We start from the raw sequence: 15,240 nt of genomic DNA, 5'->3' as shown, positions 1-15,240 counted from the left end.
GTCCAAACCACGTGCTCCTCTGCACCTGTCGACTTTTCCCCAGCCCTTAGTTTAAAAACTGCTCTACGACCTTTTTAATTTTAAGCACCAGCAATCTGGTTCCATTTTGGTTTAGGTGGAGCCCATCCTTCCTGTATAGGCTCCCCCTTTCCCAAAAGTTTCCCCAGTTCCTAATAAATCTAAACCCCTCCTCCGTACACCATCATCTCATCCACGCATTGAGACCCTGCAGTTCTGCCTGGCTAACTGGCCCTGCGCGTGGAACTGGAGGCATTTCAGAGAATGCCACCGTGGAGCTCCTGGACTTCAATCTCCTATCTAACAGCCTAAATTTGACCTCCAGAACCTCTCTCCTATCCTTCCCTATGTCATTGGTACCTACATCAAGGTACCTCCCTCCCTGGGGAGCAGAGCAGGACCCCCGGGGGGGAGCGCTCTGGGTCAGCAGGGTGGGCCCTGCCCCGCAGGGCCCGTGGTGGATAGCGAGGGCAGTGCTTGGCCCGTGGGCCTGCCTGCAGCCGTCAGCCCCTGAGCCCCTATCCCGCAGCCTCCAGCTCAGCTGAGAGAAGGCTGAAGCTGAAGGTGAGCTATCATCACTCCCCTTTACAGACCGGGAAGGTGAGGTACAGACCAGCGGAGCAATTCGCCCATGGGCACACCGGGATTTCCGGGCTCCATTAGATCACCTGCCCCCACGCCCTGGGCTGTGCCCCTCCCCCTCCCTGGTTGTGCCCAGGTGTGTGTTTGATACCACGGGCCTGCTCCTGGAAACCATCAGGCCACCTCTTGTGTGCCAAGGCTCGGTGTAAACCCTGCGCCCAACCCCTCTGTCTGCGGGACGTCACGAGCTCAGCTGCTGTCCCAGCCAGGATGACGCTGCCTGGAAATGGGCTCCGTCACCACCACATCGGTTTCCATAGCAGCGAATATGCTTCAAAGGAGCAGGGCAGGCACTTCATGCATATTGGAACCAGGCGCCTGCAAAATGGAAAGAGAAGCGGAAGCAGGACAGAGCCAATAGAATCACAGGGAGGGACAGGGCGCGTCAGGAATGTTCACTGAGCCCCTTTCCTCTGAAGAGCAGAGACGAGGTGCGGGGGAGAGGATTAGAGGGACACTCCCGGCTCAGCACCGTACAAGGGGCAATGGCCTAAGCCCAAACCTGAGGGCTAGGAACTCTGGAATTCCAGACCCAGCTCTGACACCAAACTCCCCGTCGACCTTGAGCAAGTCACGTCCCCTCCCCGTGCCTCAGTTTCCCCCTTGGCGACAGGGAAATCTCAGGCTGGCTTCTCTTATTCAATCACTTGGATCCCGGTGGCCCGAACAGTGCAGCAGGTGCTGCCCCAGTCCTATTGCTGCATCGGGAACGAGTCTTAACGCTGGTTTGCACGGTGCTGTCAGTGCCGGACAAAAAGCTGCACCTGCCCTCCGCACTTTGCATTCTAGGTCAGACAAAACCTGACATGCCCCGGGGCGAGATGGCTAACGCCGAACCACTGGGCCATGGTGCTGTGGACACTTGTCTTCTACAATTGAGCCCCACTCACCTGTTTTTCCTGGGGTGGCCCCCCAAGCAGCCCTCGGACGGCACCGGCTTTCAGTCACTGCTGGTAGCAGCCTAGCCGGCAAAGGCTCCATGTTCCAGTCTTGTCCCTGGCTCGGGTCTGGCCCATCACTTTGGAATCCCACTCTCCCCCCGTTCCCCATTAGTATCCCACATGCGGATGTGAGCCCCGGCCATTGCCTGCGTGTGGCCGAGGAGCCTTGCTGAAGAGCAGGTTACGGCTGTTCCCTGTGACCGGTGGGGTCTAGGGATCGTGGCGTTTGTCCAGCCCAGAGGAACGGGGCTGCGAGGATGGGGAATTAGCAGCATTTACACACAACCTCAGAAATCCTGGCAGCTCCCTGTTTGGAAACAGCGCCAGGCGGGCTTGCCCAGGCCTGTCCTAGAGCCATTAATAAATGGCAGTGCTGCCCATCTGTGAAGCCTTTATCAGCCAGCCCGTGATTCCCTAGCCCAGCCACCACTTATTTCCTCATTAAACGCTCCAGGCTTACAGCTGTTGAAATGGCTCTCGGGGAGGAGAATTGTCTGCAGTGATAGATTGCCCTAGCCTGGCTCCCGGCCAGACCCGCTTCAGCTGCCGTTAATGGGACCTTCTCCCACAGGCTCTGTATCCAGGAGCGGCTGGGAGGGCAGGGCCCACTGGTGCCAGGGCGAGGACTGAGACCGATCTGGTGATGCTCACACCCTGATCCGAACCTGTTCTATGGAGCAGTGCAGGCAGCGCTGCTGGACTAGCTGGCTGCGTGGCCCATAGGGCAGGGGCTGTCTTGTCATTATATGTGTGTGTACAGCTCCCAGCACAATGGAGCCTGACCCCTAATCAGGGCCACTAGATGCTACTGCAGTACAATGGTAGTCAGAGCACCAGGGCCTCTGCCGTGCCTGAGGCAACATGCCAGGCAAATAGGGGAGGGGAAGGGGGAAAAAGGGGGGACAGGAAATGAAATAAACAGGGCTGTCAAGCGATTAAAACAATTAATCACGTGATTAATCGCACTGTTGAACATGAATAGAATACCTATTTATTTAAATATTTTTGGATGCTTTCTACATCTTCAAATATATTGATTTCAGTTACAACACAGAATACAAAGTGTGCAGTGCTCACTGTATTTATTTTTGCTTATAAGTATTTGCACCAACAGAATACAACACAGAATACAATATATATGAAAATGTAGAAAAACTGCAATTAATCACAGTTAATTTTTTGAGGTAATGGCGTGACTTAACTGTGATTAATCGGCAGCCCTAGAAATAAACGATTGCAGATAGGTGCTACGATCCCCCCCCCCAACACCTCACGATTTTGGGGTTGTTTCCCCTCTGAACCAGACCTGAATTTCGTTGTTAGCCACTGTCTTTGCAGTGAGCCAAAGCCACGCTCTGGGTCTGGCCTGGTTTGGGGAGGTGGAGGCCTGGAACCCTGCGCTGTGCCTGGTGCCCGTCTCTGCTTTGACGGGGCTCTGGTGTCCGTCTGTTTAAGGGATCGCGAAGGCCTGCGAGCAGAACCTCAGGAAGACCTTCCAGTTTGGTGGCCGGCGTGAATTTCCCAGCAGCATGGAGCTCAAAGCCATGGTGGTGAGTCCGGAGCTCACGCAGGGGCCCTGCAATGGTGTCAGCGTGCACCAGGTGGGCACGTGGGGAGAAGGCTCTCTGAGGGGCTAGACTGGGTCACAAACAGCTCGCCTAGGGGATGGCATGGGACTGTACCCCTTGAGCTCCCTGGGCTTACAAAGGCCGAGTTCCTCCAGGGGGCTCCACTTTCCGGGCTCCCCTGCTATGGCCTACGCGGTTTGTCTGTGCCTTGCTTCCAGCTGGGAGGGCTAGAACGGGGCTGAGCAGGCGGCTACAACTGTGGGTGGCTGCAGCCAGGGCGTGTTACCCCTGTGATGCCTACGGTAGGGCTGGGGGGAGGAGAGCAGAGGCCTTTCCGTGGTGGCAAGGGCTGAAATGGACAGGAACTTGCAAGGATGGGGATGGTATAGGCCTGATTGCCCTCTTGTGAAGACGGCTTCCCGCCTCCCTGAAATGCCCCTGGCGTCTAACCGAGTGGTGCTGGAGCCAGACAGACAGCGCATGGGGATTCTGCTAGGCAGAATGGGATCCCCCACAGGAAATCTCCCTGCGCCAATGTGGGAGATTCTAGCCTGGGGACTTTAGCATGGCCTCTGGAGCCAATGGATGGCTTAACGGTTCGGAAACCTTCCTGCTTCTCTGTGCTTTACCCCCCAACCAAGGCCGGCCGGAGCGCGAAACGCCAGCTGTTTCTCCTGCCGGGAGGGATCGAGAGGCACCTGAAGATCAAAACGTGCTCGGTACGTCAGCACAGGGGCCCGGCACTGCCCAGCTCCCCCAGCTCCCCCTCGGGCTGCTCCCTCAGAGCAGTGATGGAGACGAGTGCGGGAGCGGAGAGAGCACCGAACGGGAGCTGAGCTCAGCCCCTCCCCAACAGCGGCATTAGGGAGAGCTCCCCAAAGTCGCTGATTTCCCTTGGGGGGGCTCCAGGGGGAAGGCAACGCTTCCAGGCAGCGTCCCTCCCTGGCGCACGGGCCAGCTGTTCCTCCAGCTCAGCAGCACTTGGGCGGGGATAGGACACGTCAGGGCTATGGGTTTCACCTACAGCTGGGCCCAGGCTCCAAAGTCAGCGCCGGGGCTCGCGGGGTCCATAGGCTCAGGGGGCGGGAGGGGACAAAGGCAGGGGAGTGGGGCTGATATTTAAGGTTTGCCCAGAGTGGAGCGTTTTCTCGGAGCCCCAGTTAACCCGAGGCGGCTGGCACCTGGCTGCCCACCAAAGGCGTGTTCAGGTTCTTGTTACCTGAGGCTGAGCCGGCTGCTCTCTCACCTGAGGGGGGGAGAGATCCCATGGGGTCGCCGGCCCGGCCCTAGGATGGAGCAGCAAAGCACCCAAACTTCTGGCCATGTCTCTGAACCCATCGCAGATTCCCCTGTTGCTGCTCCTCATGGCCTGCTCCTGCGTCCACTGGGACGGAGTGCTCAGCACCTTGTGGGATCAGGCCATCCAGGGCTTTGCCAGACAGCCAGGAAGGGGTGTCGCTCCAGGAAGTCCCACCAGCAGTGCTGGGCAGAGACCACGGTGGTGGGGGCACAATGCCAGCGCTAGAGCCTCCTTCCCGGCCTTTGAGGGACTCAGCTGGGTGGTTTGCCCCTCTCTAGGTTGCGCTGGACGTGATCGAGGAGATGTGCTATGAAATGGGGCTGCATCGGCCCGAGGTCTTTGACGAATACGTCATCTTTGCCGTTACCAACGGAGGTGAGGCTTGGGGGCAGGCAGGGGGTGGCCCTCCCCATTTTCTCCTCTGAAGTGGTCCCATCCCACCCCCCGAGTCCTGCCCAGCGGCCTGCCTCTGCCATTGGCCATTCCCATATTGCATGCCCACCGACAGGCGGCCTGAGCTGACCGGCGTCTGGCTTCCCCAGGCCCGCAGGCGGCATCAGAGCAGGTGATGGCACTCAGGTCCCAAATGCATTGGGGGGGGACTTCCTGGCTGACCTGATTTCCGTGGCCCGCCTCCAGAGACTAGCCGTGGTCAGCAGCCTCCTGGCTCTGAGCCCTGGCGTCCCCCCTCCTTCGGGGAGTAATGGCACAGGCCATTGTTCGGATCAAGACGCTGCCCCATGAAGAGAAGAGAAATGAAACCCCGTACGGAATGAAAACACGAGAGAGATTCACTGCCTCGCCCTGTTGAGTATTATTGCCTAGAAATCCCAGTTGAGCCATTGTGCTAGGCGCTGGGTGAGCATCTAGGCACAGATAGGCCTGCCCTACAGAGGTTACAGTGTAAACAGGCAGAGGGTGGGAGGGGAAACTGAGGCACAGAGCAAACAAGTGACTTGACCACTGTCCTGCAGCAGGTAAACTGGGAATATCACCCAGGCCTCCTGATTCCCAGTGCAGCGCTCTGCCCACTAGCCCGCATTGCCTCCTGTTATAACTTGTATGGAAAGACAAGCGTAGGAGGCTTTCGCACCTGGCTCAACACCACTCAGCTCCTGGGCGTTGGCTGAACAATGCTGTCTCTTGCCTAATGAACCGGCTGTCACTGCTGTTCACTGCCAAGTTAAGCGGCTACCCTGGGAGACTGCTCAGGAGGCACTGACGGCATTGCTTGTGAGGGAGGTTTTTATCTTGATGCTGTTCCGTTAAGCCCTTTGTGTGTCCAGAGGCATAGCCCCGTGTGATTCCCTGCTGAGGTGAAATACGGCGCCGAGAGCCCGCCGCCTCCCTGAAGAACGGGCAAACGGCCCCAGACAGCCATTTCTGTGCCAGTGTCGTTTATTCCTAACTGCCAGTGGCTGCCCGACAGCGGGAGCACGAGGCAATCGCCAGTCGATCCAGCGCCCAGTGATGCTCCCTGGCACAAGCGAGGCCTGCTGCGAGCGTGGTCCTAGAACACCCCTTGCTGGGCATCCTCTGGCAGCGCCAGGCCCCTCCAGCCGGCATCGGTGCTGAGCTGCCGGGCTTGGAGGCACAGAGAGGATGGGAAAGCCACAGGCAGTGACGGGAGGAGGAAAGCGCTGTCCTTTCTCAGCGGCGCTCAGGGCGGGTGAATGGTGCCAGGGTCGCAGCCCTGGCGTTTCTAGGCACAGGACGGGCACAGCGCAGACAGCAGCCATGCAGGTTCCACCTCACCCTGCCCCAGTGGAGTGTCCTGTCCCCAGGGGCTGGCTGTGGGCTTGTGCTGCCTTTGAGGGGTGCCCTGCTTGGTATTTTTGCAGCTTGCAGGGCAGTGCCAGGAGAGGGAGGCGGATTATTGGCCTCAGCTTTCTTCTGAAACGCTGAAAAGACAGGAAATGGTTGACGGTATCCCTGCACTTCCTGGGGCCGAGCCCCCGCTTTCCTGTCTGTGCCTCTCCACAGCTCCCGGCCGCCCTGTTGGCTTGGCTTAGGTTAGCCAGTGGCCTAGTTAAAGTGTGGGCGGGGGAAGGGTTGTAAAGGGACCGTTGGAAGGGCTGTGTGGACGGGCCCAGAACCACCAGGAAATAGCATCTCTGAGTCATATCCTGCTTTCTGGGAAATCACTGCATCACCCTAGGAATGTCACCCGCCTTCTTAGCCCCACCAACCCTCTCACTCCCTCTCCGCTGCTTTTTATGGGGATAGTTGGGAGCCTCTTCTTGGAAACGGAGCCCCGGGGCTCTGAATGTGGATTCTCCACTGTCCATCTGATCCCTGGCTGGGGGGCTGTGCCGTGAGAGGGGGCAGCACAGTCCAGTGACACAGGCTCGTGGGATCTAATCCTAGCCCTGCCTCCGACTTGTTCTGTGACCTGGGGCAAATCAAGTCACCTCCTTCTGCCTCAGTTTCCCCATCTATAAAATGGGGCGTATGACACCCACAATCATCTGTCTGTGTAAGGGCTGTCCCGAACTCTGGAATTATAACATGCTCTCAAGAGTTACATGGATGATTCCAAGTGCCCCAAATCCTGATGCGTTTAGAGCCGACCTGCAGAAGGAAACGCGGACTCAACTTGTGTCCTTTTGGGACGACGTGTAAAGAAGGCCTGGACTTTTATTTTAAAGGTGTTTTATGGGGTTTTTTCTGCCTGCTTTTTATCTTAGAACTATCAGGAACAGTCAGTCTTGTCTTCCCGGTTTCTGACGGGTGACTGAGGCTTGGTCTACACGTAAAACGTACCCCAGCGTAGCTATGTCACTCAGGCTAGCGATGTCCCCCTGTAGACTCAGCTATGCCGCCATAGCTAACGTATGGGGAGGTGGTGTCTGCCAGGGTTAGGACAATCTCCTTCTGTCAGCGTACGCTGCGCCTTCACAAAGAGACAACGCCAGCGAAGCGGTGCTGACGGGGCTACGCCGGCATAGGCTCTGTCATGTAGACACAGCCTCAGAGATGGGGCCTGGCAGCGTTCTCGGCTTTCAACGGAACGGGCTGGGTGGTTGAATCCTAAACAAACAGAGCTGTTCTCCCAAGGGTTAAGCAGGTGTGGACCCAAACCAAAGCATCAAAGAGTAGCAATGAATCCGATTTCATTGCTCTGCATACACCATTCAGTTCTCCAGCCAGCTTTACCCTTCTGCACTGGAAAGGAGCAAAACCAGAGCAGCCCGGCTGGCCTTTCCTTGCCAGGCGGCCTTTAAAACTAGAGCCACACAGTTGACTCTTCTCCTGTGCTCCCCATAGGTCAGAATGTCCGCCCCTTGAGCAGACGGGAGTATATCCTTGACGTGGCCACGGAGATGGAGCAAGTGGACAACAGCTACATGTTCTGGTACCGGCGCGTCATCTGGACCCAGCCGCTGAAATTTGACAACGAGCTGTATGTCACCATGCACTATAACCAGGTAGCAGCTCACACCCAGCCAGGGGCAGAGGGGCTGTTGCCTTAGTTTAAGGAGGGCCCTGGAGTATGGGCTCGGGGGTGTCTGAGGAGCAATCTTTCATAAAACCAAGCTCCTGACCTCTCGCGGTTATTAAAGATCCCCTGGCCCCTTTCTGGCAGAGCAGTGGGGTTAGCCCTGGTGTCCCAGCCAGATTCCACTGCCAGGTAATTAGCTTCTGTCTGCCTAAACACCCCCCGTCTGGAAAAACGACGTTAAGGGAATGTTAGGCATGTTGCAAAGCCAAGCCCCCCAAAGTTAGGAAATGCCAGAACTGATGCGGCCTGGGTGCAATCGTCATTCAGCCAGCTTGTGCCCGTGCGTTATGGTACAGTCTTTCCTAACCTGATCACGTACTATTTTTTTCCACAGGACACGGCCTCATTCAGTGCACAGGATGGATGGTTTTCACTTACTGAGCAGCTATTCAATATTTCGGTTTCTCCGGGTTGTTCAGAGTGTGGCCCCAGGCCTTAGTCGCTGCATGCTATCCAACCCCAGCTCTGAAGACAGAATTATTCCTTTCCTCATGGGGTTTTTTCTCTGGCGCTCATCACTGTAGTGTCTGATCACTTCGCAGACATTAGTGGATTTATCTTTATCCCTGTGACGTGGGGATGGTATTATCCCCATTTTACAGCTGGGGAATTGAGGCACAGAGAGATTAAGGTAAACAATTTCCACTAATTTTGGGTGCCCAATTTGTGACACTTAAGCCCTGGTTTTTCAGAGTCCTTAGCCCTGTGTGTTCAAAGCCCAGCTCCAGTTGTGAGCGCTCAGCACCTCTGCAAATCAGACCCCAGGGTGTTGAGTTGGGCACCCAGAAAATGAAGCGCACACAGTCAGTGACCACCTCTGAAAAGTTTGGTTTAAGGGACTTGCCCAGAATCACAAAGAAATTCTGTGGCAGAGGCAGGGATAGAATCCAGTTCTCCAAGGCAGCTTTCAACCGCCTTAACAGTGAGTTCGTCCTTTCTCTTCCTGCAGTCCCCTGCCTCGGTCACTACAGACCTTTCCACTTCTGCAGCAAATAAATCAGGATTCAACAGACAACAGCCTCCTTCATTACACAACCCTGACTCATCCCCAGGGCAGATCCATCCTGGGCATTGAATGAGGCAGGAGGCTTGTGGAAAAGATAAGAGGTGATCGTGTAATTAACGCCTGTATCATACTGTGCACGCACAAGGGGGCCACATTAAGGCTGCAAAGACCCCCTTCATTCTGGCACTTTCTTTTTCTTTAAGGGATTATTAGTAGTATTTTATTATTTAAACTGTACTTTGTATTTATTTGTTGATTCTGGCATTCTCTAACTTGTATGCTTGACTTGGCAACCTTAACAATGTTCTTTGAATGTCATTTGGTGTGTGTGATTTACTTGGTTTATTGACAAGCAAACTGAAAATAAAACAGCCATTCCATCATATTGCCACCCGGGTGGGTCATCGGCAGGGTTGGAACCTTTAGATCCATCGCCCAGACCTCTGCCATGTGGGCTAATGGAGTTACTGGAGTCCGGCAGTAGTAGGTTGTCATCTGTGTGGACCAGCACTAGAGGGGGTTGGGACTCTTAGCCAGAAAGTTTCATGGATATTTGCTGACAGTGGAGGCATGGTGAGACTCAGGGATCTTGGGTTCCATTCCAGCCTCTGGAGGGGAGTGTTCTCTGATGGGCGCAGCCTCTATGCCTATTTCCCTCAAGCTAGACTCCTGATGTCCCTTTCCCTCCAACAGGCCCACTCTATCCCAGTCTCCTTGCCCAGCCAGTCCCAGAATTCCCCTAGTTCCTCCGCAGATCTCAGGTGCCCCCCTCTGCCCTGGGCATCCCCCCCTGACTCTTCAAAGTGTGTCCCCCGAAGAGTGGGTGCGTGGGTGTGCCTGTACAGTCTAAGACCGCGATTCAGGAAAGCATCTCTGTTCAGGAAGGTACTCAAGCCCCCACGCTTCTCTTTGAAGTCCATGCGAAGTTCCGTGCTTTGCCACAATCTGCATCGTGTGTTGTTATGCCGTGGCCCTCTCCGTGGTATCTGACTGCCTGTATGTGTGTGAACGCATTCACACCAGGACGTGCCCTTCCTGGGCACGTCCCATGGAGCCCAACAGCTCCCAGATCGGCTCCCATTGACTCCTGATGAGCGAGTGTGACAAAGCCACACCCGGCATGCTCTGTATCTTCTTTCAGGTCCTGCCCGATTATCTCAAGGGGCTTTTCAACATCCTACCTCCCCTGCAACCCAGCGAACAGCAGTGCCAGCAGGTCTCCAAACTGGCAGCCCTCCAGCACCGGGCCAAGGACAGCATGTGCCTGCCCACCGTGTAGGTACCCTGGACGTGGTGGCGCTTGGGTGCTACTCTGCTAATCACGGCTTGTGTCCCATCATGGTGTGTTCGCACCTTAGTGAGTAGGGAGCCCTGGCTAGTGGCTGGAGCAGAGCAGCCAGAACTCCTGGGTTCTGTTCCACACTTTGCTGCTTACTCGTCGTGTGACCTTGGGCGAGTCGCTTAGCCTCTCTCTGCCTAATGTCGCTTAGCTCTAAAACGTGTGTGAGACGTACTGCCACCTCCCAGAGCTGCTTGGCTCCATTGTTTGCAGAGTGCCTCCCGGTCCTCGGAGGGCGCGTGCTATAGACAGACGAGGTGTCAGCGGCATCGGTCTGACCTGACAGGCCACCCCAGAGTCTGTCTTCACTGCAGTCAGCCCAGTGTCTTATCTGGGTGTTGCCCCTAACCCACCTCCCATCCACACACACACAACCTCTCAGCCGAGTCTAGTGGTGCTTTCAACCCAGGCTAGCCGGCCTGGCTGAGGCTTTGGGTTCGAGTCCAGGTTCCGCTTCCACTCAGGCTGCTAACGCACCCACTCGGCAGTGAGGACACTGGCTAAAGAGTGCGGATAGTCCTCCAGTGCCTTCCCACAATTCCCCCCCATGCCCAGGAGGACAGACAAGTTCTCCCACAATTCACTGGGAAAGAATTCTAGAGCGGCTCGGCTGACTGCAGCACCAAGAACAATGGGGCATCCCCCCAGCAGAACTGGTGAGACACGGGGAAGGGGGGCACAGCACCAGCATGGACACAGGAACTCGGGTTGGACTTTGCAGTGGGGCTGCTCACACCAGGGTGGCGCTAAACCCGGGTGCTCTGACCCTGGTGCCGATCACCTGGGCTGACTGCGCAGGACATCCCCCCACAGAGAAATGGTTGCATGGAAGGAGAAGATTCAAAATTCCGGTCTCAAATCAGAGCACTAACTGTTGCGGTGAATTAGATCCCACATGTACTTTGGGGGCTGGGGAATTCCTGGAATTTGAGTCACTACAAAAAAATCTCCTGGAAGGTGAAGCTTTTAGAGGAGTGCAGAATTGCTGCCCCGAGGGGAAAGGAGAGGGAGACTTTCTACCACTTACATAAGACCTAAATGAGAAGAAAGATGAACTCATGTAGGAATTTCAGTTCCAGACCAAATGCCAAGGACTGAGGGGCTGTTGGCCTAGGGCTGCTTTGTGAACTTGGGTTTCCTGGTAGCAGTGACCTCGTGGCTCAACTCCAAAGTCCACCAGTCTTATTAAACTGAGTGCGTAGCTGCTGTGACCCTGCCCCTGCAATCTGATCCATGTGGGTATGCCTTTGCAGAGCCCCTCTGACATCAGTGAGATTCCCAACAGGTGCCAGGGTCCATCTACACAGATCAGCTTGCAGGATCTGGGCCTAGGTTTGCAATGTATTCAGACTGAACTCTGTATATATGTGCTTGTCTCTGGGTGTCAAGCTGTAGGACCCTGCATGGAGGTGCAGAGCTGTTCTGCTGATTCTCCCTGGTAACCAGACCAGGTGAGTCTCATTAGCGCCACTAAGGAGCAGATCTGCTCTGCTGCAAGAGACAGCTAGTGGGAAGGGCAGGAGTCCTGCAGGGGGAAACACTCATCAGCCTGCTCAGGAAGGAGGCCCCAGTCCCTCAAAGACTTTTGCATGTGATTTAACTGGGTTCATAAAGCTAGGCGTGTGCGTGAGTCTTTGCAGGATGGGGACCTATGCTCAGAAGCACACTCCTGCTGTGCGGTTTTGTTATTTAATGGAGGTAGAGCCCCAGCGCGGGAGGGGGACTGAGGCTGGACAATACCCATGGTGAATGTGCTGCATTAGGAGTGGGGTGGGGAGTGTCCCCTCCCCCCCGTCACTGCATGAGAATGATTCAGGGATGAGGGACTCCCCACCTCATCAAGACACCATGGGACTTGCCAGTAAGGAGCCCCCCTGAGGGCTGAGCTCTGGCTGCTATTACCCAAGAAAGGGTCTTTGTTCTTCCCACCCCCTGGTTCTGTGCTGCCCCGGTGCTCAGCACGTACCCCGAGCTGGGGGATGGGTGGACAGTACTCTCCCGCAGTGGGTTTTCTGTCCCGCGACGTAGGCAGGGAGGCGTTTGCCTGGGGCTGGCTGTGACCTTTCCCTGGCTCTCTCCCGACCGCAGCCACGAGGTGCAGGGTTACGTCCCGCCCCAGTTCTGCCGAGCGCTGAAGGCTCAGTCGTGGCTCAATGTGGTGCTGCAGCGTATGCCGCAGGTCCAGGCCCTGAGCGCCCATCAGGCCAGAGCTCAGTTCCTAGGTAAGCCATCCCCCCGCCGGGACCGGGGCGGGCTCGCGAGAGAGCTGCTGCTGGGAGTCGGCCGAGCCGAGGATTGGGGGAGCGTTTTTAGATCAGAGGGGAACGTGGTCAAAGGTGGGGCAGGGCCAGGCGCGGAAGCAGCTGAGTGCTGCCCTGGTGTTGAGGGGCACAGCAACAGACGAGCCCCCTCCCTCCATGCCACGGCTGGGCCTTTGCAGCCACAGCTCTGGGTGGGTCTCGGCAGTGCCCCCCCCGGCACTTGCCATGCCCTCGGTGCTGCCTTGGGCGTCCTGGCTTCTGTTGGTTCGTCAGGGATGCAAAATGTTGCTGCCCAGACCGATTCCCAAGCCAGGGGCAGAGGGTGGTGAGGAAGCAGGAGAGGCTCTTGCTCTGGAAGAGACAGTGTGTGCTGTGCTGGGTACCTGGCATGTCAAGGGAGGGGCGAGTTAGAGTCCCCCGGCCGTGCCCCCCCCCCCCACGCCCTGAGCCGTCAGCCAGATCTCCAGCAGAACCTGTCCAGCAGGCTCAAACAGCCCAGTTAACCCCCCTCCCGCCCTCCATGGCTAGGCCCTGGCCTCTACCGGCATAAACCTTCACGAAGAACCTCGTGGGGGATAACCTTCCCCTCCCCTGGGGCCACGCGGGAGCCCAGAGGGGGCGGGGCTGTTTAGAAGGGGGTGTGGCCAGATGCAATGATTGATCATCTCCACCGAATGCTGCCCCCCCTACTGGGCAGTGGCAGTACTACCGCCTGCCCCAATGGGGAGGATCAACCTGTCCTAGAGGGGACCCCCTTGTTTCCCTTGTGGCTATGTCCCAGCCGATCATGGTGGCTCAGCCCCAGGGTTGGGTTCCTGGCTTTGCTGACTGCACGTCGTCTCCGCAGGGCTCCTGAGCGCCTTCCCCACGTTCGGCTCTTCCTTCTTCTACATCCAGAGCTGCAGTAACAACGCCATCGTCTCGCCGTGCATCCTGGCCGTCAACCAGAACGGCCTCCACTTCCTCAACAAGGACACCCACGTAGGTGTGGGGGGCAGCAGGCCAGCCCCTCACCCGGTCCCTCCAGGAGGGGCTTTCTCCTGACGTCCAGGGCGCAGTTGCAGCCGAGGCCTGGTCTACGTGGGGGCTGGCTCTGGCCAGCATGGTGAGGCTCCAGCAGAGCTCACTGGGCCTGGAAAGAGCCAAACTGCCCCCGCCCCTGCAAGTTGGCTCAAGGCCTGCTGCCCCCTCTGAAAGGACAGAAGCATGTCGGTCAGGCCCGTTGGCTGCCGGGTGACGTCTGCCCTGGGAGGGCTGGATCCAAGAGTGGAACCCATCGGGACTGGCATCATGTGGGTTGGGAGTGGGGCCGTGGGCTCTAGTACATCACAGAGAGGCCCACCGTCCCCCCCCGGCTCAGCCGTGCGCCTCATAATACGGCAGTGACCCGTGTGTTAGACACCGGAGCCTTCACTCTGTTGTGCAGTGGATTCAGGTGACAGCTTAATTCTGCTGTCACTGTGACCCTGGCCATTGGACCGGGCTAGAGGGCTAACCCCAGTGCCCCAGAGAGGCAGGATGTCCTGTACATAGAGTGCCCACCCCATTCTCAGTCTGCCTTTCAGTGCAAAGCTATTGCCTCATGATATACGGCAATTTTCCCAAAGACTAATGGAGGTGAATTATTCAGGGGGCCCAAGGCAGGGATAGCTACTATTGCCTCATTGTTTCCATGTGCTCCCCCGTCCCTCTGTCTGTATCCATCCGTTGTTTCCTGTCCTATGCTCAGATTGGAAGCTCTTTGGGGCAGGGGCTGTCCTGTGTTTCTGGGTTTGTACAGCGCCTAGCACAGAGGAGTCCTGGTCCATGACTCGGGCTCCTAGGCGGGATTGCAGTGCGAATGATAAACGACAGTAGCCGGGAAGGATGGGATGAACTGGTAGGAAGGAGCTTGTAGTCCATACGTTGGGGCCGGGTCCCTGGTGGGGCGCGCGTATGAAGGAGCTGCGCGTCCATCCCCAGGAGCTGATGGTGAAGTTCTCGCTGAAGGAGATTCAGTCCACGAGGACCCAGCGGCCCACGGCCGGCTCCAGCTACCCCTACGTGGAGATCATGCTGGGAGACTTGATGTCACAGAGGATGACGCAGCTGCAGCTGGAGCAGGTACGGAGTGCAGTGAAGCAGCTTGCCTTTCCCCCTCTTTAACCCCCTCGGCCCTGCCTAGATTCAAGGCCTGGCGCAGGGTAATGCCAGGATGTGCTTAGGGGCTGGGAGGGCCATGGCGAAGTCTCCCAGTGTTATCGCCTCCCCTGAATTCACATGGCCATTTAGGCTCTTAGACTGTAATGTGTCTCCTGATGGTTGGCTCCCCGGGGATTTGTGGGTCGAATGGCACGGATCCGAGGCCCCGCTCCCCAGCCATGGGGCTGGCGGGATGCAGCCCAGCCTTCCTGGTTCCCCTCTGCAGGGGGCAGGATGCCAGGAGCCCATCCCACCCCATCCCACCACACAAAGCACCAGGGAGGGTTTCTGTGGGCTCTGAGCAGGGAGTGAAGGGTGTGGAGCTAGCTTGCCCCCTCCCCACAAATGAGATGCGTTCCAGAGGGCAACATGGGCCCTCTGCACTGCACTCGTGAGACACCCTGCGCCCCTGTATTACAACACAGTAAAGACAGCAGTGTCCCTGGCCAGCGGGTTGGGGGAGCACAGAACCCCACCAGGGT

The 15,240-nt window shown here is 57.1% G+C and overlaps 1 protein-coding gene across 1 annotated transcript in view; it reads left to right on the top strand.

Moving 5' to 3' along the window:
* Positions 1-15,240, top strand: part of MYO15A (myosin XVA) — an 83,072-nt gene that overhangs the window by 65,240 nt on the left and 2,592 nt on the right. The window contains exons 58-65 of the mRNA XM_029911272.1: positions 3,057-3,151; positions 3,811-3,888; positions 4,748-4,844; positions 7,737-7,897; positions 10,119-10,252; positions 12,405-12,538; positions 13,425-13,558; positions 14,540-14,680. Coding sequence (XP_029767132.1) covers positions 3,057-3,151; positions 3,811-3,888; positions 4,748-4,844; positions 7,737-7,897; positions 10,119-10,252; positions 12,405-12,538; positions 13,425-13,558; positions 14,540-14,680 — 974 coding nt within the window. The remainder of the gene's footprint in view (positions 1-3,056; positions 3,152-3,810; positions 3,889-4,747; positions 4,845-7,736; positions 7,898-10,118; positions 10,253-12,404; positions 12,539-13,424; positions 13,559-14,539; positions 14,681-15,240) is intronic.

Source organism: Terrapene carolina, unplaced genomic scaffold, assembly GCF_002925995.2.
Source record: "Terrapene carolina triunguis isolate 2854851 unplaced genomic scaffold, T_m_triunguis-2.0 Scaffold93, whole genome shotgun sequence".
In the NCBI taxonomy this organism is placed as follows: domain Eukaryota; kingdom Metazoa; phylum Chordata; order Testudines; family Emydidae; genus Terrapene; species Terrapene triunguis.
This window is presented reverse-complemented; position numbering and strand designations above follow the sequence as displayed.